Source organism: Ostrinia nubilalis, chromosome 24 (assembly GCF_963855985.1).
Source record: "Ostrinia nubilalis chromosome 24, ilOstNubi1.1, whole genome shotgun sequence".
Lineage (NCBI taxonomy): Eukaryota > Metazoa > Arthropoda > Insecta > Lepidoptera > Crambidae > Ostrinia > Ostrinia nubilalis.
In genome coordinates, this window is record NC_087111.1 from 10,979,633 (window position 1) to 11,005,759 (window position 26,127).

At 37.9% G+C, this 26,127-nt stretch overlaps 1 protein-coding gene across 1 annotated transcript in view; it reads right to left on the bottom strand.

Annotated features, from left to right (window-relative positions):
- LOC135083670 (proteinase-activated receptor 1-like) overlaps nt 1-26,127 on the bottom strand; it is a 152,281-nt gene that overhangs the window by 10,940 nt on the left and 115,214 nt on the right. Inside the window, exon 2 of the mRNA XM_063978379.1 lies at nt 7,470-7,613. Within this exon, the coding sequence (XP_063834449.1) occupies nt 7,470-7,613 (144 nt within the window). The remainder of the gene's footprint in view (nt 1-7,469; nt 7,614-26,127) is intronic.

Sequence of the window (26,127 nt, forward strand, 5' to 3'; positions counted from 1 at the left end):
CCACCAAACAAGTAGCGTACTTTATAAACCATGAAAACGAGATTCTCTCATAATTTTTGTTGCGAAATACAAGCATATGACGTCACTATTGCGCGTAACTTTTTAAAAATTAAAAAGCAACCAAAAATATCGTAATTTGAAATTGATTTAAAATTAATTGAGTATTTGTATGACCAGAATGGAGTGTGTTTTCTAGACATTATCGGTGAATGGTCTCAAATACTCAATTTTAGGAGTTTAAAAGGTTTCTGGTACATTGAGTATTTTGGGTCATTAATGACGAGGCTTTGGATAGCTATCTTAAATTGGATATCATTTAATTTCTTAATTTTTTAGTGCTGAGAAAAAAGTAAAAATTAATCGATCGATTTCACTTCCTGAACACCCAATCCCATCCCTAGCCCAATATGGGACATTTCATTGAAAATACAACTTGAAAATTCCACGTAGAAAGAAACCGGGCATTCAGCTGCCTGTATCTTGCAAGATGTGAATGCAAAATAGTTCTTGTTCGAACTCGCTTCTTCGCAAAGGCGATGTGTTTTGGACTGTTTCGAATACTATTTGGATAGAAAGGCAATATGTTTGTCTGTACAGAAGTTTTTATAAAATAAATAGAAGTTGGTTTGGAAATTGCATACACAATGCCAGCCAAGTGTAAGTCGAACTCTTGCACTGAGAGTTCTGTATCCATAATTCTTCTTTTCGTGTCGACAACAAACCTACACAGTGTCAGCCCAAAACTCCGCCACAAGAGTGGCGTTGTCAGTAGCACTCATCAAATCCTCCTGAGTGCAGTTGCTTGGGCTATATCCATACTTATCTTCCCACTCACATGATGTCCCTCGCCTTCTCTCAAGTCACTCAATTATCTTCTTTAGTTTATGAGTTTCACACGGACATTTCTTTATCGAAATTACAATTGAAAATTAAAAAAATCTATAAAATACAAATGAAATAGAGCGTGATATTATTATATTTTTTTAATGTTTCCTTTCCCCATTCGTATCCAAAAATAAATAATCTTAACTGGTCAAGCATTTTTTACCTCAACTAAAGTGCATAATATAGATGACAGTAGATGTATGAAAACAGTGGAAAATAGTGCGTTGTGGCCTTCTTTCAACAGTAGAATTAAAACCATTAAGATCAGTCAAGCTACAATCACGCCTGTTGTTAAGCATAACGTAGTCTAGTGTACCACCTAGGTACAGACAATAGCAAATCAGACTATATATTTTTATTGAAAAACTGCCTCTATTACTATGGGTATAAAAGACCCGTGTACCTGTACAGCTTGACGTGCCGTCGGCTATACCTACCTACTTTGCAAACCGAAACCCATTAAAAGCTCCACGAAAAGCGATCTGAGAAGTCATGCACGCATTTACCAGTATTCATATCTGCCATATCAGATATATTCAAAGAAATACCCATGTCTTTTAGGGAGTCACTTATGACAAATAGCGCTCGCTAGCGATTCCCTTTGACATCTCCAAATTAAAGATACATACGCCAAACGCCTCCCCTTTGTAGCAGCCTCGCTTAATAAGGCGTGCGAAGAACAAGTGTGTAATATTTCACGCTATTTCAATGTTTGGGATGATGAAAGACACTTATTTGAGAGATATAGCTAGCATTAAGTACGTCTACGAATATTAAGCTTTTAAAGTTTATTCACTGTGACGACTGCTGATCAGAATAAAATAATTTAAATAATTACTTATACTTTTTTTACCGGTCAACCTGGAAATCATTGGGGGTGGCCTATGTTCAGCAGTAGATAGACGTCATGTGACTGAACTGAAACTGAATTTTCAACCGACTTCAAAAAAAGGAGGAGGTTCTCAATTCGACCCGTATGTTTTTTTTTTTTTTTTTTTTTTTTTTTTTCTATGTTTGTTACGCGGTAACTCCGCCAATTATGAACCGATTTGAACAAATCTTTTTTCAGCATATAGGTAATACCTCAAGGGTGGTCCCATTTAAATTTAATAATAAAAAAAACAACCCCCAAGGGTGGAAAATTGGGGATGACCTTTTTTATACGCAATATCTCCGCCGATTATGAACCAATTTGAACGATTATTTTTTTGTTGAATAGGTATTATCAAAAGGGTGGTTTCATGCGAATTTGAAGAAAATATTTCACCCCCAAGGGTGGAATATTGGGTATGAACTTTTTTATAATATACATTAAGAATATGGTCTCAATCTGCCTACCTTCAGTGGTAACATCAAGGTAATAATTAGTTAACTAAAAAGCAAGAAATAAGTTAAATTTTATAAAAAAAAATAAAACCGACTCCAAAAAACCTACACTAAAAAGTAGAATAATAATTACTAATTACCTACTTATTTATTAGGACGAATTATTAATATTTATGTAGGTATACCATGATTGATACTTTTGGAGTCGGTGCAGGCAAACTTTACATGTTTCATAATCTTGGCACCGACTCCAGAAGTATCAATCATGGTATACCTACATAAATATTAATAACACTGGTCAACAAAATTTTAACTTTGTCGTGCCACACGGACTTTTTTGATATTTTTTAGTTTAATTGGTGATTGTAAGAAAAAACCAACTGTTAAACAAAATTTGCTAGACAAGGATTTTGTTCTATTGAGTAATTTGAAATATTAGGAAAAAACGCAGATCTCGTAAATCAAAAGTTTATTTTTTTTAAAATGACTTAATAATCTAAGATTTTCTTGAATATTTAGCTTCTGGTTGGTCTCTTTTAATTATCCAGCAGTAATCTGCTAACATATTTGGGCTCCATTTGCCCTGGTACCGATATTCCATATTAGAAATGTCCTGATGGAACCTCTCACCGTGCTCGTCGCTGACAGCCCCTAAATTGTCAGAAAAAATCCAGGTGTGAGTCTAAAAAATAGATCTTAAGTGAAATGTTGCAACCCAATGCTTGATATGACAATAATAGCTTTTTAACCCACTCTCTGTAGCTGCCACTCTTGTGTTTACCCAAAAAATTTGCAACAACATTTTTAAAATCCTTCCATGCAGATTTTTCTAAATCGCTTAATTTTTATTCAAATCATGAATCTTTTATTAACTCCCTAATTTGAGGGGCAGCAAAAATACCCTCTTTTATCTTTGCATCACTTATTTTAGGGACAACACATTGACCTGAAGTGGACGGTTGTGAATTGTCGTTCTCAACAGACGTAGTTGCAACTGGTATTAGTTCTGGCAATTTTTTTACAATGAGAGGCTGGTCTTATAGCTGAAGATAAGTTATGGTAAATAACTGTGTTTTTTTTTCTTGTAATTTATACATTTTATGTCAGTGAGACAAAAATAGCAATCAGAAACGTGATCTCGCTGTTTAGTTCATATCATGGGTACAGCAAACGGCATAGATCGTGCACCTTCGTTCCAAATATGAGGGTCGTTATGCAACAGACATAAGGGGCCCAGGATTTGTCTTGATGGGCGGCAGAAAAACCAAAACAAGGGTGATAACACTCCAACACAAGATTCGTAAAATTTCGTCGTTGTTTTTTGAATGTAAGTTCTCCGCAGACATAGCAAAAAGAGTTAGGATCATTATTACACTTCCTCGACATGTTCACAGGGTTAATAAATCCAAAACAATGTTCAAATTCAACGACAAATAATTTTATAACGATTTACTTGTAAGCATTTCTGTTAATTTACTGCCGTAGTACTATTTATGAGTATTACCGTATCACAACAAACATGAGGCTAATTGACATAAGACAACTGTGTTTTAATAATGAGGGTGGATTGGTAAAACAAAATTAGCTATCAAAGTTCGTGTGGCAAAACCAGTGTTGACCAGTGTAATTCGTCCTAATAAATAAGTAGGTAATTAGTAATTATTATTCTACTTTTTAGTGTAGGTTTTTTGGAGTCGGTTTTATTTTTTTTTATAAAATTTTTTAAGCTGTCGGTCGACCAAGCAGGGTATTCTGTACGTTTACCTAGACGTAGTTCTTATTCAATAGAAAGTTGGTAGTGGCTGTATGAAAAAGGCACGCGATCATGCTTAAAAGCTTTTATTGGATTTGCCATATTTTACTTTCTTTTAAGACACAAGTATATGAAATATGGTTTAAAAAAAAACATTTTCCTTAGTGATTGCTACCGATACATCTCTTACACAATATCATTTTTTCAATTTCAATTCAAAGAAGGGTGTTTCCGCAATCCCCCATGGCGACAGCACGTACCTATCACGTGACACGTCAAAGGTGGATCAAAAATGAGATTTGTTGATTACACTCGTCACAGAGGTGCTGCAATATTTTCCATTCCAGAAAATGTTCAAGATTGAAATCAAAAAGGACTCGTAAGGACACTTTAAAGTCTCTTTTTATTTGCCCTACTACCGCTTCGAGACAAACATTTGGCAAGTGCTAAGAAAAATCGCCACGACAAACTCACGCCCGTATTCACAAACGATGTTTGCTTATTATAAGTGAAGCAGAAAATCGAACGCACAGCGTTGAATAGAGCTCTGTGATTGGTTCGTGTGTCACACTGTGCGTCCACGCGCACTGTGAGACCTCATAGTAATGTTTGTGAATAAGTTACCACTGTCTGCTAGTTTAATAATAGAAAAAGTAGAGGTTACAATATTCAGAACCAAGTTACTGACTACGCATTCTCGCTGATAGAAAATGGCCACATTGCGTGGCTGTTTTAATTGTTTATTTATTGCCCTACTGATGTCTAGATTGATTCTAGATTGATCAACAGTACGCCATTTGTGTTATTCATAAATAAATAATGTGTTATGGACAAGGTCGCATTTCTGTAGGCCTTGGATGCGCGCCGCGATAAACTTTTATCGATATTACGCGATAAGCCCATACATTTGTCGTCTAAAATCATCGAAACATTTTATCACGGCGCGCATCCCAGTCTGGCTGATCTCTAAATATCCCAAATCTTTATCGTTTAATTTCACTCCCGCATCTCGTTCCCGCATTATTCATGAACTTTCCGCCGTTTGTCATAAAGAACAAAACAGTCCGGCAGGACAATGCTCAGTAACGCAATAAATAAAATTCTTAATTGCGCTTCAAAACAAATACGAGCAACTTGGCCCGCTTTTGCCCGGGCACAAACTGTTTCAAGTGGGGAAATCGTCGTTTCACCAACTTTCGATGTGTTAATGTTTGTTTGTAATGATTTAGATGGTTTGATTAAATTTTAATCTAGAGACGTTATGATATTACTCGAGTACGCTTGAGTAATTAAAGGGAGTTTCATTTTAAGAGAATTTTTTAGTATTTGCAAGTAAATTCTTAGTATTTACTTGTAAATACATTTAATGCCAAGTATTTGTGTAGAATATTAAATTAAAGACGTGCTTTAGAAGCATGTTTTAGCTCGTGGTTTAACCTCTATATATTTTACTTTGTCACAAAAAGACGTTATCAACCAACTCCATTAAGACACCTACTTATTTTCTACAATAACTTAAATAGGTAGTAATTTTCAGATCCTTTACTTATCAAATTAATTAATATTCACGACCCCTTTCATATTTATTTTTGCAAAAAAGCAGTTTTTCCATGGCTCATCTATCCTTTTCCAAAGATTCATTGAAACTGATTCAGTGTTGTTTAAAACATAAATCATTTATTTTGACATTTAGAATATCCGCACGGATTATGTGTTTTTATATAACAAAGTAAGATACACGTGAAATGGATCATACCTAATTCTAATTCCATGAGCAAAATATTTAAGCCTCATATTTTTGTTTGATCCTGTAGAATTATAAGCGTTCCTAGAATCTCTTTTAATGCTAGACAAAGTAAAGATATTTTGTAATTACTGACTTAATAATGGGAAGTCATTCATTCGTTTCAGCCAAAGGATGTCCCCTTCTGGATAAAGGTGCCCAAGGCAGGGTACTCACCTGCCATGTAGCACGTAACATAGCATGTAACGTAACCAACCTTTAAGTGAGTACGGCTCGTCCACGGTCATCGCGTATCTAGCTGCGAGCTTCTGTATCCTACTGCGAGCCGCCTTTGTGCTCGCAGTGATACCGCCAGTCGGCGGGTCGCTGCGATCTCCCTGCGAACCACGCGCGAGCAGCCCGCAGCGGGCTCGTGCCTATGTACTCACTTGATACAGTATCTAATACATTACATGCTACACGGCTATATGAGTACCCTGCCCAAGCATTTCCACAACGACCAGTCCTGAGCTGCCCGCATCCAAATGGAAAAGGGGCAACAAAGTAAACGGGATTCTGCAGAAAAAAATGCCCATCCAATTTTATTAATAGCCATCAGTTAATGAATAATGCTAAATACAACTCACTGGTTAATCACGAAATCTCGGAAACTATAACACCGACAAACTTGAAAGTCACATAGGCTCCATTTAAGGTATAGACATCTGCTAAGAACAGATTTTACCAAACTCCACCCCTAAGGAGGTAAAACGAGGTCAACGCGTACGTTAAGTCGCGGGCGGCCGATAATTTTCAATATAAATACGCTGTTTCAGTTTTACCTAGATTTACTCATCTCTTGCATACTTGGCAAAAGTTTTTAATTTATTCCACGGTCATCTGTCTACACTCCACGCAATAAAAACAACAGTTCCCCAAGCGATCATAACTGCCCCTAACGCGACAGTTGAACTCGTCCCATTTTGACAAATTGCTTTTTACTAACTTTTGTATGTAGTGTAATGGAGAGATGAAATAAATAGTGGTCAGTAACAATGATGTTGAAATTAGTTAAGGTAAGATACTGTTAATTATACTTTTTGCTCGCGAACCGAACATTCCTCGCGTTCATTCGCAAATCTGCGTCTTACATTAGCCACCCTACTATCTGCGGTTCGATAACTGTACATAGGCAATTGCACTGAAGGAACTACTTCAGAATTGCCTACTGAAGAAGAGACACATAGCATTCTGAGTTCCTAATGAGTGGCTGTTAGGAAGACACTAGAGCAGGGTAGAAACACCGCGTATTGGCCTTGCACTGAGTAAACTACTCCATTGGCCTCGAGATGTGCCAGCCGAGCAGTCGGTCATTGTCTTGCAATGGACTTCTTTTGATTCGATCCCCAATCCCTAATCCTAATGCGTCTTAGAGACTATTATTAAGAAGATACTAGGGAATTGCTGAGGAACTGCTGCCCATTAAAGAAAAGACCGCAGAAGAGTAGCTCCATAACAGAACTGTTAATAAGATAGAATAATGTAAGATAAAATAAATAGTGGTCAGGAACAATGACGCAAACGTTTGCCAGTGTGGAGAGTGAAGACTAAACCTCCGTTGGCCTTTAATACATTAGAAATGGTTGTGCTCCTGCAGAGGAGGCTAAAGTCGCCTTTAAATTAGAGGCGTGAGGGAGCGCTGCAGTGGCGCTATGTGCTCTGTAGTGCCTCTAATTTGAAGGCTCCTTTAATGACCTGATGATGATAAATAAGCAGACTGACCTTGCACTGCGGGAACTGCTCCATGGGCCTGGTGACGCGCCAGCCGAGCAGCGGCGGGATGCACACGAGCGCGCTCATCAGCCACACGGCGGCGATCATGAGCGCCGCGCGCGCAGGCGTCCGCTTTTTTAGGTAATCCACCGCCTGCAAAGAAGAAAATGTGGAATTAGTTCATTCAAAGACTAGTACGGTTTCGGTGCTTATACGGGTGACTTAAGGATAGTTTAGGCCCAAGAGCGAGCAGTAGCCTGAGACGGAGCCGCGGACGAATGTCCAATAGGACAATAACTCGCGGCTTCGTATCAATGGCCCCGGAGGACGCCGTTGGGTTTTAGTGGGTAGGCCCCGCCCTCCCGGCGGGAAGAGTCCCACATAACCCACTGACTGACTGTCCCCATCAGCCAGTGGGCTGCGCAAAGCATTTATCGACGCAAAAAAAGGGTTGATGTCAACTGTAAAGAGAGAGCCTGCCTCAAACAAAATTGTAAAACGACCATGTACTTGCTGGACTGCTTCAAGACCTAAGTGTTAAGAGTGGATTCATCACCATAGTCCTCGTCCTAGCGTTCCTCGGATCTCGAGTCGATTAGAGTGGTCCACCGTTGGGTTATTATTGTGAGATGCTTATTTGTTTTTAAATTCCAATTCAATAAATGGAATTTTGGCAAAAAAGTTACGTCATAATAAGTTGCTTTTGTGTTACATATAAGTTTCGTCCACATTTAATTATAGCAATTTACCAATAACCAGACCACACCACTAATTTAAGCAAGCTGAATGAAGTTTCTTAGTATATTCCTAACTAGTATGAACTGAGTAAACATCTCTCGTATTAAATTATTTCAATACGAACCACATTCAAACATATTAGATCGCGTATGAGAGCAACAAAAAGACGAAGTACGAAATAATATTAATTTCGAACGCCTTCGCTAGTGACGTCCCTGTACTCGAAGTGGGACGAAAATTATGAGACAGCAAAAAAGTTTTATAAGGCAGCAATGTGAAAATAATTAATTTTGTTGCTATTCAATTGATATACTTATAAATTGTATATTCAAACAATTAGTGTCATACTTTTTACGATGGTCCAGTTACTTACTATGCATGAGTAGAAACGAAATAGGAGCGACCTAAATACACTAATAGCTTTCCGACCGGAACTACATCTGAAATTAGTTACAGTTTTATAATAGCTTGCCTCAAAATTTTCCATATTTTGCTTTGTCAAATTTAGTTAGATATATTATTTGTTTTCATTTCTGTTGTATGTAGTACCTATATTTTTAACATAGATAGGTAGGTACTTTTTATTTCACACTAAACAACACATAAAATACTAAATACATAAACTTATCGCTAAGATGTGATGACATAACTTACAATAAAATGCAAAAGGCAGTACATGATAAGTTAATTTTTTGTATTGCTACTAACTCATGGGCCTACTATAGTCTTGAGAAAATAAACTTTGAAATAAATAAAAGGAACGTCCCAATTGCTCAGACACACCCCGCCCCTAGCACCCGAATATCGAATTGTTTCGTATGATTTATAGAGGTGCCCCCTCACGATTCTCTCGCTGTCAAATACACCCGACAAGCAAGGTCTAGATGTGGTAAATATTTAGCTCGCGCGTATAATAAATGAACTCATAAATAAATAAATTTGGTAGATAACTCCTTATTGTCGTGGTCAGGGATGATAAATACGTTTCTGAAGTGGCCACGATTGTGTGCTTAGTTTCTGGTAGTGTTATACATTTTTATTTTGGGAGACTTTTTTGTACAGTTCGCATCAAAATATGTTTATCTATACTACTAGTCTACTGCCTAAAACACAATTTTGTTACGGGTCCAATGACAGTTTAACTTTCCCCCGGGAAAAACTTGAACTTCACTGGTTGGGTTTTTATTGGCGGTCAAGCTGTAGGTCCTGGCCACAAAATATAACAGAAGGTAAACTCATGTATGTACCTCGCTTTGCATACCTCTCTCGCTCGCACGCTCGGCCGTCGCGCTAGGGTTGTCTTGCCATGTGTTGCGTTTATTTCGATAAGATAGAAAAATGTTACTCTTTAATACTATGCAAGAAAGACAATAACAAATATCCACGTATACTTATTTATATTTAGTACGTTATTATAGTAATAGTTTGCAAACAAATACACGAGAAGGAAGTAGTATTTAGTTGACTGACACTATTATCCAACTAATATTATAAATGCGAAAGTTTGGATGTCTGGATGTTTGTTTCTCTTTCACGCAAAAACTACTGAACGGATTTTGATGTAACTTTACAGTATTATTGTTTATAACCCTGAATAACATATAGGCTATAATTTATGACGATCTGTGACAAACTAAATTTCACGCGGGTGAAGCCGCGGGCAAAAGCTAGTTATCCAATAATTCCTAAAACCTCTCTAAAACAATTTGATATTCCTAATAATTGAGTTGGCTTTCAATTTCAATTGAAATTCAAATAAATAACTTACTTACCTCCCCGAATCAACTGGTAACTTAAAAAATGAAAATTCGGTATTTAATTATGAGTTTAAGCAACCAAATACCGAACAATCATAATACGACTTTTTCTGTTCACTCATTTTCGTCAATTTCGCAAAACAAAATAATATCACAGGCGGTTGACCGGCGCGTGACTCAAGCGAACCACAGCGAACGTGTGGCGAACGTCTGTCGCGCCACGTCGCGCTCGCATTCGTCCAAGACAGTCTTGCTAGAGCGGTGTCTATGTGTGCGTGCGTGGCTCGAGCGCGTTTAGTATGGAGTTTGTCTTCTGTTATATTTTGTGTCCTGGCTATACAGAAGTTGCAGCGGTGGGAACGAGAGGTGGGAATAGTCCCGTACTGCATAAAACAGTGAGGTGGGAATAGTCCGGTACTGTCGAAAACAGTTGAACCTTACTAAAGAGTACAGAGACATTGCTCCCTTTTTACTACCAATTATTTGTCTTGCTTGTGACGTTAGACACCCAATTACCATCCTCGAAGATTGGCCGATTATGTCAAATACAGTCGAGACTACTAGCTTTGTTGCAAAGACACTCTTAATACAAGTACATAAAGTACCTGTACCAAAGATGTGTACTGTACCTGTTGATCGCCCATCTAGTTTGGATGTACTCCGCTATTGTAGTCATTATCAACATGGACATAAGCCTGACAGTGGCAAAACAATATTGGTTATTAGAGCACTAATTATTGGGGTGTGGATGTGACAACCGTTTGGTGGCTTGGACAAATAATTGCGTTATAAGTAATGAGGTAACGGACAATGGGACAATAGGAATCGAATTATTGACTATTAATATTTGTGAACAAATGTTGGTAATGTATTTTATCTCATCATCATCATTTTAGCCACAGGACGTCCACCGCTGAACATAAAAGCCTCCCCCAATGACTTCCATATCGCACGGTTGGTAGCGGCCTGCGTCCAGCGGCTTCCTGCTACCTTTATCAGGTCGTCGGTCTACGTTTATCACGTGGATTTGATAAAATGGATGGACATTTAAAGTCACCAACCTAGGGTTAGACTTCCTGTCATAACATCTGACATGCCTTAATAAGACTGAGGGCAAAACTTCGAAATCACTTTCCCAATCGTTATTTAAGCCTGCACCGTCCAAATCGAACTGGTAACCTAAAATTTTGCAAGTTTGATTTGTAAATTTTTTGTCTGATACTCATAGTTCCAAAGAAATCATTTCGTATATTTTAGACTATACGAAAACTATTATCATTTTGCCTTAAAAATACGTTTTTCTGATTAAGCTAGTGTGGTTTTCCGCCTGGAGACGCATGACGCGGAGGGCCGACCCCAAATGAAATGGAAATGGGCCAGGCAAAGTAGTAGTAGTAAGCTAGTGTGGTTTTCAGTCTATGACGTGGTCCAGTATCTCTCTCTCTCTCTCTTTCTCTCTATCTCTCTCAAATTAAAATAATAAAAAAATTGAATATATTCAAAATCTTAACAATAGCTTACAAAATAATCACTCCTATTTATAAACTGCAACACTACATTTAATTTTCTTACGAGTTCGGTCCAAAATAGCTCTTACAATGTAATTTGTACTAAACTGTGTATTACTGCAACATTGTAATTCAGTTTATGTGCAAACTAAGACTGACACAATAAAAATTGGAAAAGCAGTCGTAGTTTCCTATAAGGGCTATATTTTTCCGGGACACCATGGCGGCGCAACCAGTCTATAGGGAGTTACTCACCTGTGGGTCTATACAAAGTGCACATTTTGATCACAAACCAGTCGAAAAGTGGTCGAAAAGCCTTTTTTTATATGGAGTTTTGACGGATTCAATTGTCGATTCGATCAAAAAGTGCATTTTGTCTAGGGGGGCTGGTGTCCGTTTGGTTGCGCAAAGCTGCATACATTTTGTTGGTGGTCGGCAACTGGTTGCGCCGCCATGGTGTCCCGGTGAAATATAGCCCTAAGACTCTAAGATGACGTGATGAATTTATATTTGGCTACAAAATAAAAATACTGAGTAGGTAAGTACTACCGGCCGCCCGCAACTTCGCACGCGTGGATCTCATTTTACCCCCTTAGGGGTGGAGTTTCGTGAAATCCGTTCTTAGTGACATATGACGTGATAGAGCATAAAAGTTTGAAGCACATCTGTGCACCTACCATGAGTTTACGTTAGGTGTGCTCGCTAGCGAGTACGTCAAAAATCTCTATGAAGATTTTGTTTCTTGAAAGTAGCCGCTAGGGGCGCTGCACAATATGTCATACAATTAATGTCATTTTTTTACGTAGTCGCTAGCGAGCACACCTAACGTAAACTCATGGTAAGGACACTGAAGTCTTGCTGACGTATGACGTCACCAAAACACCCTCCCGTGCCGCTTTCACACCTCAGGCACTGTGTCAGTTATGCGCTAAATCTTTAAATGATGATACTTTTAACTTTCAAGCCTAACGCCGTGTCATTTTTCTAAGTCCCGTTAGCCCCACGTACTAAGCTAAATATGCTTGTGTCATGAGTGAGTTCACCACAATAGTCGAGCGGCGGCGAGGACCGAACGCGTTCCCCGGATCACGAGTCGGCTAGTCCGACCCCTTCACCGTTCGGCTGTCGAGGCTTCAAAAGGTGGTGCATAAACCACCCTTAAACAACTTGTGAACTCATACCCCACTGTATGTAGAGTCCATTGTGACATTTGTTTATGTAAAACGAAGTAAAGACGCATTTCAATTTACGCCAGTATTATATTTGTGTTTATCGATGAAATAATGTTTAGACTTGGCGTTCACAGCTTTGGTTAACGCTTTTAATCAGCACATTTCCATCAAATAAACTATGTAGTCTCATTTCTGTTATTAGTTTATGCATCGCCATATTGATTTTAACAAACATCAATAATAGCACAAACGATAAAAGAGAAAGACCAGTAGGGATGGGATGCGCGCCATTATTATAATTTTATCGGTGACTAGCTGTGCCCGCGACTTCGTACGCATGAAAACCCGTTTTCGCAACATTTTTCATTTTTGCTCTGCACCTATTATTCGTAGCGTGATGGTATATAGCCTATAGCCTTCCTCGATAAATGGGCTATCTAACACTGAAATAATTTTTCAAAACGGACCGGTAGTTCGTGAGATTAGCGCGTTCAAGGAAACAAACAAACAAACTCTTCAGCTTTATAATATTAGTATAGATATAGATTTTAGACGACAAAATGTATGGGATTATGTCTTAAAATCGATAAAATGCCTCGATAAAAGTTTATCGTGGCGCGTATTCTAGGCCTACTGACAAGCCAAGGCAGATTGTCTTGGTTAGTTGGAACGAGGAGGGCCGGCTGCAAATGAAATGGGAAATGACAAATAAGAAGAACATAATCTGGGTATCTTTTAGCGAGATTGAATGGGTAATTACGACAGGAGGATGGTAGCGATCAGTAGTGCTTGCAAGGGGATAGCTGAGCATAGGATCTCAGCATATTTTATGATTAACTAGCTTTTGCCCGCGGCTTCACCCACGTGAAATTTAGTTTGTCACAGATCTTCATAAATTATAGCCTATACCTATGTTATTCTGGGTTATAAACAATAACACCGTAAAGTTTTATCGAAATCCGTTCAGTAGTTTTTGCGTGAAAGATTAACAAACATCCAGACATCCAAACTTTCGCATTTATAATATTAGTAAGAAGGAAGTAGGATAATGATAGCGGTAGCCCTACAAGAACGCTACAGTGTTTCCATGTAACTGTAAAATGACAAGCCCTGACAATTTATAAGCTGACGGTCACGGTGAAATCACAATGCAAATACAGTAACTAGCAAAAAAGCCACAACATCAAGTTTCAGATGAAGCGCAGATGTACCGAGTCTAAGTTCATAAAAATTAGCACTAGTCTATCGCGCTAATAAAATATTCCAAAAAGACGTTCCCAAAGAGTTAAAGTGTCCCACATTTCTCATTCCGCGTGAACTAAAGCCAACTATTTAAAGCGAAAGATTTAAAGTAAAATTAATTCCGTCACCGTCGTGAGTAACAGGTGCCATTAATATTGAAAGGATTTAGGCAACGCCGCCCGAAGTTGACTGGGCGCGGTTGAGCTAAGTCTTGAAGGTTGGATGCATGTAGGTAGGTTTTAAACTATTTCAGCTTCGCGCGCCAGAACAAAGTATGTATTGTAACTTTGATTCAAGATTCGATTTAAAAATTATTTCTTCCCCAACCCGTCTAGCCGTTGCGAGAAATGAAGGTGAAACCAATTTGGTTAGGTAATTGTTGAGATTCGTGCCAATGCTATGGATATGACGATAACAATTACTATTCAACCTCGAAAACTATCAAAAGATGACAATGTGCTGATGAGATGATGATGGACATTGTGAGCCAAGCAGGAAATTAATTGGTCTTGGTGCAAATCGATTAAAGTCAGCTTATCCAGCATCTAGCTCAAGCGTCATTTCTTACAACCATTTTATTTTAAAGCATTAGCACTTAGCTATTTTACCTATACAACAAAGATAAAAACGGAAGATTTAAGGAATCTCAATAATTGTCTCCTTAACACTGAGTGTAAAAGTTGGAAATTATATCGAGGTCATACAGAATCAGAATTTTTATTTGTGTAAAAACATAGTATACAAATACAAAGATGTTACAGACTTCAGCAGTGCACAAAACCATAAACTTCATATAATAAGCTTTTAAAAAGCGGTTTGTCACGTGTATGTATCATTTTTATCTTCACTTGGTATAGAGTTTGGTAATACGCACCTCACCCCCGGGAAATCTACCTGCAAAGTTGTTGTTTTCTTTAACCCAACGCCGTATCTTTTCGATTTCGACAAGCACTCAGTCAGTTTAGTTAAGGACCAGCGATAATTTTGGGTAACGGATAACGGTATCAGGGGTTCAGTTTGGGTAGGTTTAAACTAATGTAATGCCGGATTTAAGGGTACGTGTTGGTGGCGAGAGAAAACAAATTAGTCATTAGCGATGAAAAAGTGGAATTGTTGCGTGTGGGGTTCTTCGTTTTAGCAAAATGACGTCCACTGCTGGACAAAGGCCTCCCCCAACGATTTCCATACAGGTGTTTAGTGGATTCGAGCCCCACATAACCTGCTGTCTCCCGGCGGTAGGTATGGATAGGCCATTTTCTTGGGTAAAAAAAAGGCTCTTCACATTCACCAGATCGTCGGTCGTCAGGTTCTTATTTTCATCTTATTTTTTTATTTTGTATTCTTTGTGGTATGAGTTAGTGCTTTCAAATTGTGAAACCTACTTACACATCACATAGTATTGATTATTTACTGTTTGTTATATTTTCTTTCAATCATCATTGATATCTTTTAGACAGAAAATATACTCCTACATACTCGTACCTTCCCTTTTATTCTATGTTCAGGATAAGCTTAAGCCTCTTGAGGTTTTATTTACTTTTACTAAAGTTTCGTGCTGCCTGACATAAGTAATTTTACTTTCAAAAAAAATTTCATATAATTGGCACTTTCAGCTTTCTCCGATACTAATTCTTCAACGGAAACTGTAATTTAAGGTGGGTCGCAAAAATTTAAATGAATTTGTTTTTAGTAAGGCTCCCGTGGGTTTCCCCAGATGGGTTTAAGGGAGGAAATACAACACAGCTGTTGACGCTTTTAGTCCGGTTAAAAACAGGAGGAAAATTCCAGAGATTTTTTTACACTGAAAGTGGCGATAAGTGGTTTGGAAATGCGAAAAAAGCCGCGTGACCTCGTTCCATAAGTTGGCTGGCTGGCTAATTTTACTGGCTGATAAAGTCCCTGATAGACTATTAGGAACTTATCAGCTGCCAGATAAACTATAACTTTTTGGTTTAACATTTTAAATAGTAGGTAGTCAATTAATAACTATAATTTTCGGTTTTAAATGTAGAGTCGAATTATAATTTGTTAGCTTACTACATACCTACAACTATAGAGCTGGGTATTTCACAACTTAGATAAAGTCCCTGATAGACTATCAGGAACTTATCTACCAGATAAACATGACTTTCGGTTTGACATGTAAACTAGTCAACGATAACCAGGTTACATTTTTAAATAACGTTACGTCAGATTCACTATCTGAAACTTATCAGTCACTGGTAGCAAACATATCTGTACCCCCAGTGAAAAGGGATCTAACTCGACTTAGATCAAAATTGACTTTATAACATAATGTGAATCTCTGAAAAATTAGCTATTTTTGTATCTAATCGGTATGTTTCTACGACGTATAGAAAAGAAAATAATGTTGTGCCAAATGATACAAGTAAGGGTTTGTGAACCAATTTTGAGTTTTCTTTCGTGTATATTGATACATGTCTACTTTTAACAAAGTGTACCGGAGGCTTCTTTCAATTTTTTATTGTGTCAAGAGGTATGACTCGTGTTACTACTTTTTACACGATTGAAGTTGTTCAGATTGAATTTGTGATTAACAATATAAGATGACTCATATTAATATACACAAAAAAAACTATGTATTGTTGGTTGGTGAAAAATAATGTAACTTAATTTATATCACAAAAAGTAAAAAACAAAAGGTTATTTTTTTTGTGTATAATGATTCAATTAGACTAATACCATTAACCACAAAAGTTTCGTACATGTGTAAAATGTTATAAGTTACTTAGATCAGAAACATTTGAAAATCGCAACTAATAATTTGGTTAATTATTTGGTGTAAAATGATATAACTTAGCCCAAACGTCAGATTAAAGGAAAAAATAATGTCGTAGTTTATAAATCAAAGAACTTTAGTTAATAGTTTTAATAAATAATGGTGAACATCTACTAGTAAAACATATAATTGAATTCAAAGTGCCTAACGTTGTCAATATAAGTACTTAATAAGTGCATTATAGAATTTACAAGAGCTTCAACTACCAGAACTCTTTATAAACAAAACTCATCACCTTTGACAACAAATTGAACTGGGCGAGTCATGTCGAGAACAAAATAAAAATGGCCTGTATAGCATTCCATCAGTGCAAGAGACTCATTGGTAGTAGATGAGGTCTCAACCCAAAGATAACACTTTGGCTGTACACGTCGGTTATATGGCCCTCTTACACATATTATTATGGATCACTTGTATGGTAGCATAGAACACAACTATCCACAGCAAGATCAAAACTCCAAAGCCTGCAACGCATAGTAAGCATAGCGGCCACTAGTTGTATGAGAACCACTCCATCGACATCACTTGAGTACCTTCTGAATCTTAGATCTTTAGACCTCTTCATTCAGGAGGAAGCGCAAGCAGCCGCTTTAAGACTTAAAGGTCAAGGACATATAAGAAGCAAAACAAGGAGACAGGACATTCCACGATCCTGCACAAAACCCTAATAAAAGAAATACCTCTCACCGAGGCACCCATCGACAGAATTCCCTGTGTTCAAATCTTCGATTGAAGATATAATATCCAGCTTACAGCGGAAACGCAAGATTGCTCTGGAATCAATGAACTTAGGATATACACTAATGGCTCCAAAACCCAAAAAGGTACAGGAGCTGGTGTCTTCTCGAATTACCTAAATATACTAAGAATATCTACAACACTAGATAAACACAATACAATTTTCCAAGCAGAATGCAATCAGAGCAGCACAGGCGGTTGCAACCATAGACATCCGAGGTCTGAATATAAAAATAATCTCAGATAGTGCAAGCAATACAAAGCAACTTAACCCGGCGTCAATGACGCTGGGTCATATTGACCCGAGGCATTTTCAAACGTTCATAATTTTTTCTTGCGTCCATTTTGTGGTTCGAGCGTTCGTATAGCTGGAGATACAACCTCCCTAAGTCCATTCCGTTAGTTAACTCAGTGTAACTCCGCTTGCGTAGCGAGATACACAGGCTTCAAATTAAAACGGGTCATTATGACCCGGCATCATCGGCGGCGCGGTGATTTTGTGGTTTACTTTTATTCGCTTATTTTGTGTTTAATGCTAGCTTATGTTGTTCTTTTTTAAGTTTTAGTCAAAATGTCTATGTTAAATGACCCAGCAAGAATGAAACTCTGCTAGAAGAGTCGGATTCCAAATGTGAAGAATTTCAGGTTGTAATAGCTAGAACTTAGAAATGGCAACGAATGTGAAAAAGACGCAAGTAATGTGGACTCAGTCTTCGGATAATCTCGACCTTGCATTAGTACGACGTCGGCAAGTGCGTCATGCCACATTTACATGCCCAGACCATTTGATTACATACTGCACCACTTGCAGCAGTTCCATGGCTCTGAATGATGAAGTAGAAGACTGATCTCATTGTATCTGCATACAAGAAGTTGATTATATCTCTTTTTCACCATATTATAACATTGTTGATTCCTATAAATACTAAAAATCTTTACCAAAAACAAAAAATATAGACTCATTGTGTTTTTACACATGATTATTTCATGTTTTGTTCAAAAATTCATAAAAAATTGATTTATATTAGGTATTAGTTTTATTTTTGTTTAATTAGCTCAGTAAAGAACCCTATAAACATAGACAGTAATTAAAATTAAGATTACTTGTTCAATTTCCTGAAAAATTATCGATGATGAATGGGTCAATATGACCCGGGGTCATCGTCTTTGCAATTATTTTCACGTCATTGGCGCCGGGTTAATATACTACATTATAATACTTATATTGGAATGCCATGACGCGCTCCTAAGTCATTGCAGACGCAAATGGCGTTACCCTGCACTCCTGAAGTAGATCAAAGGGCACAGTAACTCCTTGAGCAACGACGCAGCAGATGAACTGGCCAGAAAGGGATCGTACACGACGGTATTTGGTCCGGAACAATTACCTATAATGCCGATACCATAAGCACAGATCAAGACCTGGCTGCGCTCCAAAATAGAAAAATAACACCACACAGAATGGAAAGATTGTGAAAGATGCAGGCAAACAAAAGATGCAGTTGTAGATATATCGAAAAAGTTCTCCCGCAGCCTCATAAGACTAAACAGGGACAACATCCACAAGGTCCTAAGTGTAATAACAGGTATGTTAAACAAACACCTACACAATATAGCTGTTACAGACAGCCTACTGTGTAGAATATGCATGGAGGCAGAAGAAAAACCGCAGCACGTGCACAAGTAGTGCACAAGCGTAGCAGATCAACAGGCTCAAATTCTCCAATCACCAGGGTCGCTGCAGAAGGCCTGTAGCGACCTAGATAGGCTGCTGCTACTTGGGGGGATCTGGAGCGATTGGAATAGGAAGATAAACTACAAATAGCACACAATGGTCTAATCAAGAGGTTAAGTGCAATATTCGATTGCCCTGAGAAACTATCTACGAAAGTCCTTATGAATGGATACTATGTATAAAGTAAATAATTATGTAAATCGCATGTGTTGCTGGACTTTATCTGCTTAGCTCGCAAGTATAACATGTCTTGTTAATTCATGTCTCTATTGATTTAAGAAGATTCCCGCCCTAGGCAGTTCGATTTTTTCAAGTTATTTATGATTTAAGAAGAGTCTGACAAGGGTGGCTAAATTTCTTGCGCTGCTTCTTCTCAGCACTGGTCCATTTATGTCCCAAAATTATTGTAGGGTTCAAGTAATACTAGGACGTGTTAAAGGGCTGTTTAAAAGCCTCTTTGTTGATAACAAATACATTTTATGAATTTACTTTTATATTATCCTTCTGTAGCCAAAAGGCAATCAATATACCTTGACATCACCATCTCTGGTCCAGGGTTTGATTCCTAAAAGGGTAATTGTAGAAAACAAACTTTTCTCTGTCTCCTGTCTAATTAGTTCATGTGAAACCATTGTTGTTTCTGGTCTTTACTACACAATTGCTTCAGCTATACTTACTTTATAATAGGAGATAATGTATGTGATTTAGGCCGATATCATTCATGGTATATGGTGTAATAATGAATAAAATAGTAGTTTCAGATCAGAATAAACATTTAAGGAGTAAATAATTAGAATTCAGTCTCAAATTCTAGCCATATTCCTTTACAGTCGCCACTTATATCACTTTACACATAATTATTAGGATACTTAGATCGCTATTATGTTAGTTAGATCAGTTTACACATTTTTTTTCTCTCCACAAAATTGGTGTATAATAATATAAGTAACAATTTTTGGACGATTTACCCTAAATAACCTAAAATAATGATTCCTCATAGTGTAATTACTTATGTTTGTTTTACAACTTTTTCTAAAATTGAAAAAACAAAAAATTATCAACAGAAATGGTGGAAAATGTATCACTTTACACTTGTTAGCGTTTGGTTAATTCAGTGTGGTGTAAAATGATTTATATCTCATTACATCACTTTACACGAATGTAAAGTTGTCGTGCATGGTGATATAACGAGGTTTTTATTTAATTACGAAAAAACCACATGCTATATTTCCCAAACTGGCACACTGCCTAGTTATATCTAACATTACCTTTCACCTAAAAAATATTTCACCAAGTTATCTCTAATAGCGACAAAGCAGGATTTTTTTTAACTTCAAATGCGATTTCCCAAAAATCACCATTTTCGACTTAACTCCCTTTTCACTGGGGGTACAGATATTATAATATCTCTCTAAACCACTAAAGCCATACTCGGTGTTCCATCAAGCAACGTAATACGAAGCTTCAGTGAGGTTTCCTACAACAATTGAGTTAGACAACGGAATGATGTACGTATATTTTATGCATTATGCATAATGGAATTGGTACATATCCAAATAGTCTCCGGTTATTTATTATCTTGGAATTAGCGTAAACATTGAAATGTCTTTAGATATGATATTTAAGTAGACATGATCTGGATTTTTGTAAATTTTACTTAAGTAGTTGTAGGCCGCTACCAACCGTGCGATGTGGAAGTCATTGGGGGAGGCCTATGTTCAGCACTGGACGTCATGTGGCTGAAATGATCATGATGATGATGAGTTGTAGAAAATATGTTTTAAACATTTCTGTAGCAAAGACTTATGGTGAAGATTAAGTGGTTTTGGAATGAACCGGAGAACGCAGCATTAAATAAAATAGAGCACAAAAAAATGGACTAAAAAAAGCAAAAAGAGGTCAGAAAAATGTGGCGTGGGTAGGCATCCTACTAGGTGGACCGCCGATCTGGTAAAGGTCGCGGGAAGAGCCTGGATGCGGACAGCGCAGGACCGTGCATTGTGGAAAACCTTGGAGGAGGCCTTTGTACAGCACTGGACGTCATTTGGCTGAAACGAACGAATACAATGGCTAAATTTTTAGGTCATCTAATCATCGACAGTCAAAAGGATGTTTCCTGACAATCTCCACGGCTAAGTTTACGAAAAACAAGTCTTAAAATAAACCCGAGTTTAACGCTCGGATCCCAAAGTGCATTTAGTGCATCAGCTGTATTTACGACCGGCACTAAGGAGGCACTAAAGCTCAGTTTGGTTTCGTAGTAATGCAAGCCATACTAATTCAGACCGAATGCAACGGGATGCTGGCTGAATCAAGTTTCGATAAGCGAGAGATTCGTGAATTCTTTCACGATAATGAAAATTGAGATACACTTTTTTCATCTATCTTTAACTAGCTTTTCGCCCGCGTGGAATTTTGTCTGTCACAGAAAAACTTTATCGCGCGCGTCCCTGTTGCAAAAACTGGGATAAAAACTATCCTATGTCCTTTCCTGGGACTCAAACTATCTCTATGACAAATTTCATTAAAATCGGTTCAGTGGTTTAGGCGTGAAAGAGAGACAGATAGACAGACAGACAGACAGACGGACAGACAGACAGAGTTACTTTCGCATTTATAATATTAGTATAGACTAGTATAGATTTAGCTTTTTTACCTGACTGCGCCAGAAGGAGGGTTATGTTTTTTTAGGAACGACACAAAGCAAGACATGACGCTTTTTTCATCCAAACTGCTACCAGATTTCTTTTTAAGTTATGATGGGAGGCGACTAAGATAGCGCGTCTTTCCTGAATTCCCTTACAAGTACTTACTTGAAATAGAATAGAAATGCTCGAGTCTGTACTTATAGACACGAGCATTTCTATGTAATGTAACGTTTTTACGAATTGTAAAATACAGGTAAAATGTACGACGTTTAATTTGTGAAAGGGTGACAATGACACTGTCACCAGAACATTAATTTCATAGAGCGGCTCGTTGTTCTGTTAGAAGTGAATGCTCAAGTCTATACTCACCCTATATGGAACTTTTATAAGCTGTCAATGCAATACGCTCCTATCTTGCCCCTTATACCACGGCTTTATGACCGGCCTGACTGATTCAGAAGGTCGTCCTACGCTACGTGAACGTAGCATTGTCATGATAATTGATTTATTGCTAGGAATCGTGATCATTGCCTTAATTTTAGCTAGTTTATTAACGTTTGCCTCGAACTTTTAAGCTGTCAACCCATTACGCTCATATCTTGCCCCTTACACCACACCTCATTGATCTGCTGATACACTTACGCGATCACGGCACTTGTAACACGGCTTTATGACCGGCCCGACTGATTTATCGAATTGAGTTCCAACTGCTCTTGCGTTTCATAAGCCCACTTATTGCCGATCTGCATTTGGAGTTGATCCTGCTAATGTGGTTCGGATTTAACCGCCGGTTGTTAAACTGATTATGTTGGCAGATGTGGGTCTTCAAGTATGCAATACAAGACACAAACCACGTGGAGATGTGTACGAATTTCGATTATGATGTTACTATTCTTGTCGTGCCAAATTCAAAATCAAAAAAACTAAAACATTAATTATCTCGATTCTCACTTTTTTGAGATTCCGCTTTTTGGCTTATGAGGGCAATATACTCGTCCCAAATATAGCTTGCCCTACCATCATTTCAGGACAACGGGCTGGTGCTAAGAAGAAGTGGCGGAAGAAACTCAGTCACCTTTGACAACCGTGTCGACAACAAACCTATACAGTGCACAGTGTCAGCCCAAAATTCCGCTACAAGAGTGGCGTTGTCAGTAGCATACCTTAAATCTTCCTGCGTGCAGTTGTTTGAGTACGCAGGGCACGGCATCATGTGCTTCATCGACTGGAGAACACAACCACGGGAACGTTGTTTGGTAGCAAATTGTTTTTACAAGCTTTTTTTTGTTTTTACAAGTAAAATAAATAGAGTTGTAGTAGTTGTCGTTAAAGTAATTCCATACTTGAATTACGAAAAAGCGTTTCAAAAATTCTGTATCATTATTATTACTTCAAGAAAGTACACACCTAAACTCTCTTCAAACACATTAAAGGAACATTCAAGGCGTACATTTGCACCATCTCGTAAACCGCCAGATCTGTTGGATATACAGACCGCACATGAAGCTTAACACTGCGGTTCTTAACGCACTAGTAATAAGAGCGAATTTGCTACAAAAATGTACATCAGTATAAACTGAGTTACGATCAAAAGCCAAATCTGCCGTTTTATGGATCAACAGATTTGATTAGCCGAAGACGTAGCGCTTCTCGAGTTATCTAAGTTATTATTGGGTTTGTACATACGTTTGAGTCAAATTTATACGTTTAAGGAGTTTGCTCACCCGTTTGATGGTGGATTTGAAAAATCTCAGTAAAGGAAGTCAGAGATTTCGGGAATTTTGGGCGCTGAAATGTTTCTGGAGGATTAGATGGGTGGTTTTTATAAAAGAGGCATTAGAATCATATTTCCGTTGGGGCTGTCGTGTCCTAATAGACAAACGCTCTCTAATAAATATAGATTTTAAAAACATATTTGGAAAGTATGTAGAGACAATCATTATCTCCCGTCAGTTTACTGTAAGTTTAAATTAAACTAATATTACCCACTAGGTGAACCGACGATCAAGTAGAGGTCGCGGGAGGTCCTGGATACGGGCGGCGCAGGACCGGTATTTGTTGAAATTCTTGAGGGAAGCCTTTGTCCAGCAGTGGACATCATTCGGCTGAAACGAACGGAACTGAATATGCCTTGAAGCCACTGCTAGGCTAGTCTAGAGGAGCCTTTTCTTTTTCATGGAGTAAACAAAAACATTGTTAGCTCTAAAATAATCTATGTCTAGGTTACAAAAAATACCCAGAAATATGTCATCCCAGTAACATTATGTTTTTAGGGTTCCATAGGTGTTGGTAGCGAGACCTTATTTTATTAAGCCTGCACAATAACAAAATTAAATTAAAACTAAAGGGACATGAAGTAAGACCATTTAAAAAGAATATAAGAATTTTTGTGTAGATGTTTAATTTTATTTTTGAGTTTGAAATTCAGTGTGTGAAAAAAATATAAAAGGCTTCATACAAGAAACGTACTGTTTTTGTTTGAATTTGTATTAAAGAAAGCTGATGTAAAATGCACGGAACTTAAGTGATCCAGAACCCGACTCGTACTTGTCCAGTTTTTATAAAAATACCAAAGATGTCTCCTAGATGGTCGTTCGCGTAATTTTTGTCAAGCTTCCAAGATTGGCAAAAAGCTTGGCAGATGTCCTTGGGACGTGTTAACATTGATGGCTCGCATCCGAACGCCGGAAGACAAGGAAATTATTATGGCTTTGTGATAAATTAGAGACGGTAGGTTGGTGTTTGTAAATGCTAATGGACAAAAGATAAGTAAATAAATAGACATCGATAAATGTCACCGTAAAATTGTGAATTCCGTCAGATTATAATCTGACGTAGTTAAATTACAATCTAACCTAACCTAACCTACTGTTAGTTTACAATCTAACGCGTTATATTATAAACTGACAGAGTTCACAATTTCAAATTGACATATACACACTATATTTCGCTGACCCCTGACCGACGACCTCATAAAGGTAGCAGGAAGGCGCCGGTTGCAGGCCGCCACCAACCGGGCATTGTGGAAATCATTGGGGGAGGCTTATGTTCAGCAGTGGACGTCCTATGGCTGAAATGATGATTGGTTTACACTCCCTACTCTGGCCAGACGGGACGGAGAGCATGACGTTCGTATTTATACTTGTCCCTTAGTCGCTCCTTAAAAACATCCACGGGAAGAGTGGAGGTGGTCCTATTCCAATATACTCTACATAAATCGCAGGCACAGCTAAGACAAAGTTTTAATACTGTTACTATAGTCGGAGTCGAAAGGCACGTCTAATTGTAGATTCGACTGTGATCCGGCGTTCGTTCGTTTGTTCCGGCGTTTCTTCTCAGCACTTGCCATGTTTGTCTCGAAGCGCTGGTAGGGCCCAAAAGATAAGGAGACATGTAAAGTGCCCCATAAGGGCTACCTTTTCTTTTTTATTATTTACTAAGTATATTTTGACGTTCATAAGTGCCACTTGTGGTCTAAACTGAATAAATATTTTTGATTTTGATTTTTTTGATTTTGATCCTTATCAGATGGGACCCTCATAAAGTCTCGACACCGATATTGCGAATGAGAAATAATTTCCCACCTACAAAAGTCACAACATTGGTGTTTTACGTTGACTTAATTTCAGTTTCAGTATTAACTTTAAGCTTCGAAATTAAACAACGTTCACATCTGAATACGCTAGCGTTACAAACCACTAAAGTTTAATACTATAAAACTAGCCTTAGTACTCCACCGAGCTAGCTAATGTCGGTGCACCGCAACACGCCGCAATCAACCAATAGAAAGCCTGGTTGCACGTTACCGGCACTTTATTTAGCCACAGTCAAATATGGGTAGTAAGTTAGCTAGAAACTATTTCTGATAGCCACATTGCTTGGTGAACTTGTTCTCTCTTTTAAAATGCTTGGGACTGGACTTCACTACCTGCTGCGGTCTTCTCAATCCAGGACTTTCCAAGGTGATAGTGAATAGGCACTTACAGGGCAGGTATACCATTCTAGACTGCATTTCAATGAATATCAGGTGCGTCTGCGGTCAAACACCTGCTTTATGATGCATAAAAAAACAATTTTGCAGATATAAATCCGGTCGAAAACATATTCAATCAATATTATAAAACTTAACCGAGTATTTTTAAGGACCAGATGGACCCTGTGAGATCTACCTAGAGTACCTTTTGCCACGAGTATGTAAGAAATACTGAAATACTGAAAAAAATTTATCAATACTCGTTCTGTTGCGTTAAAGACCATTCATCCTCACTTACGTCCGTATTCACAAACATTATTATGAGGCCTCACAGTGCGCGTGGACGCACAGGGTGA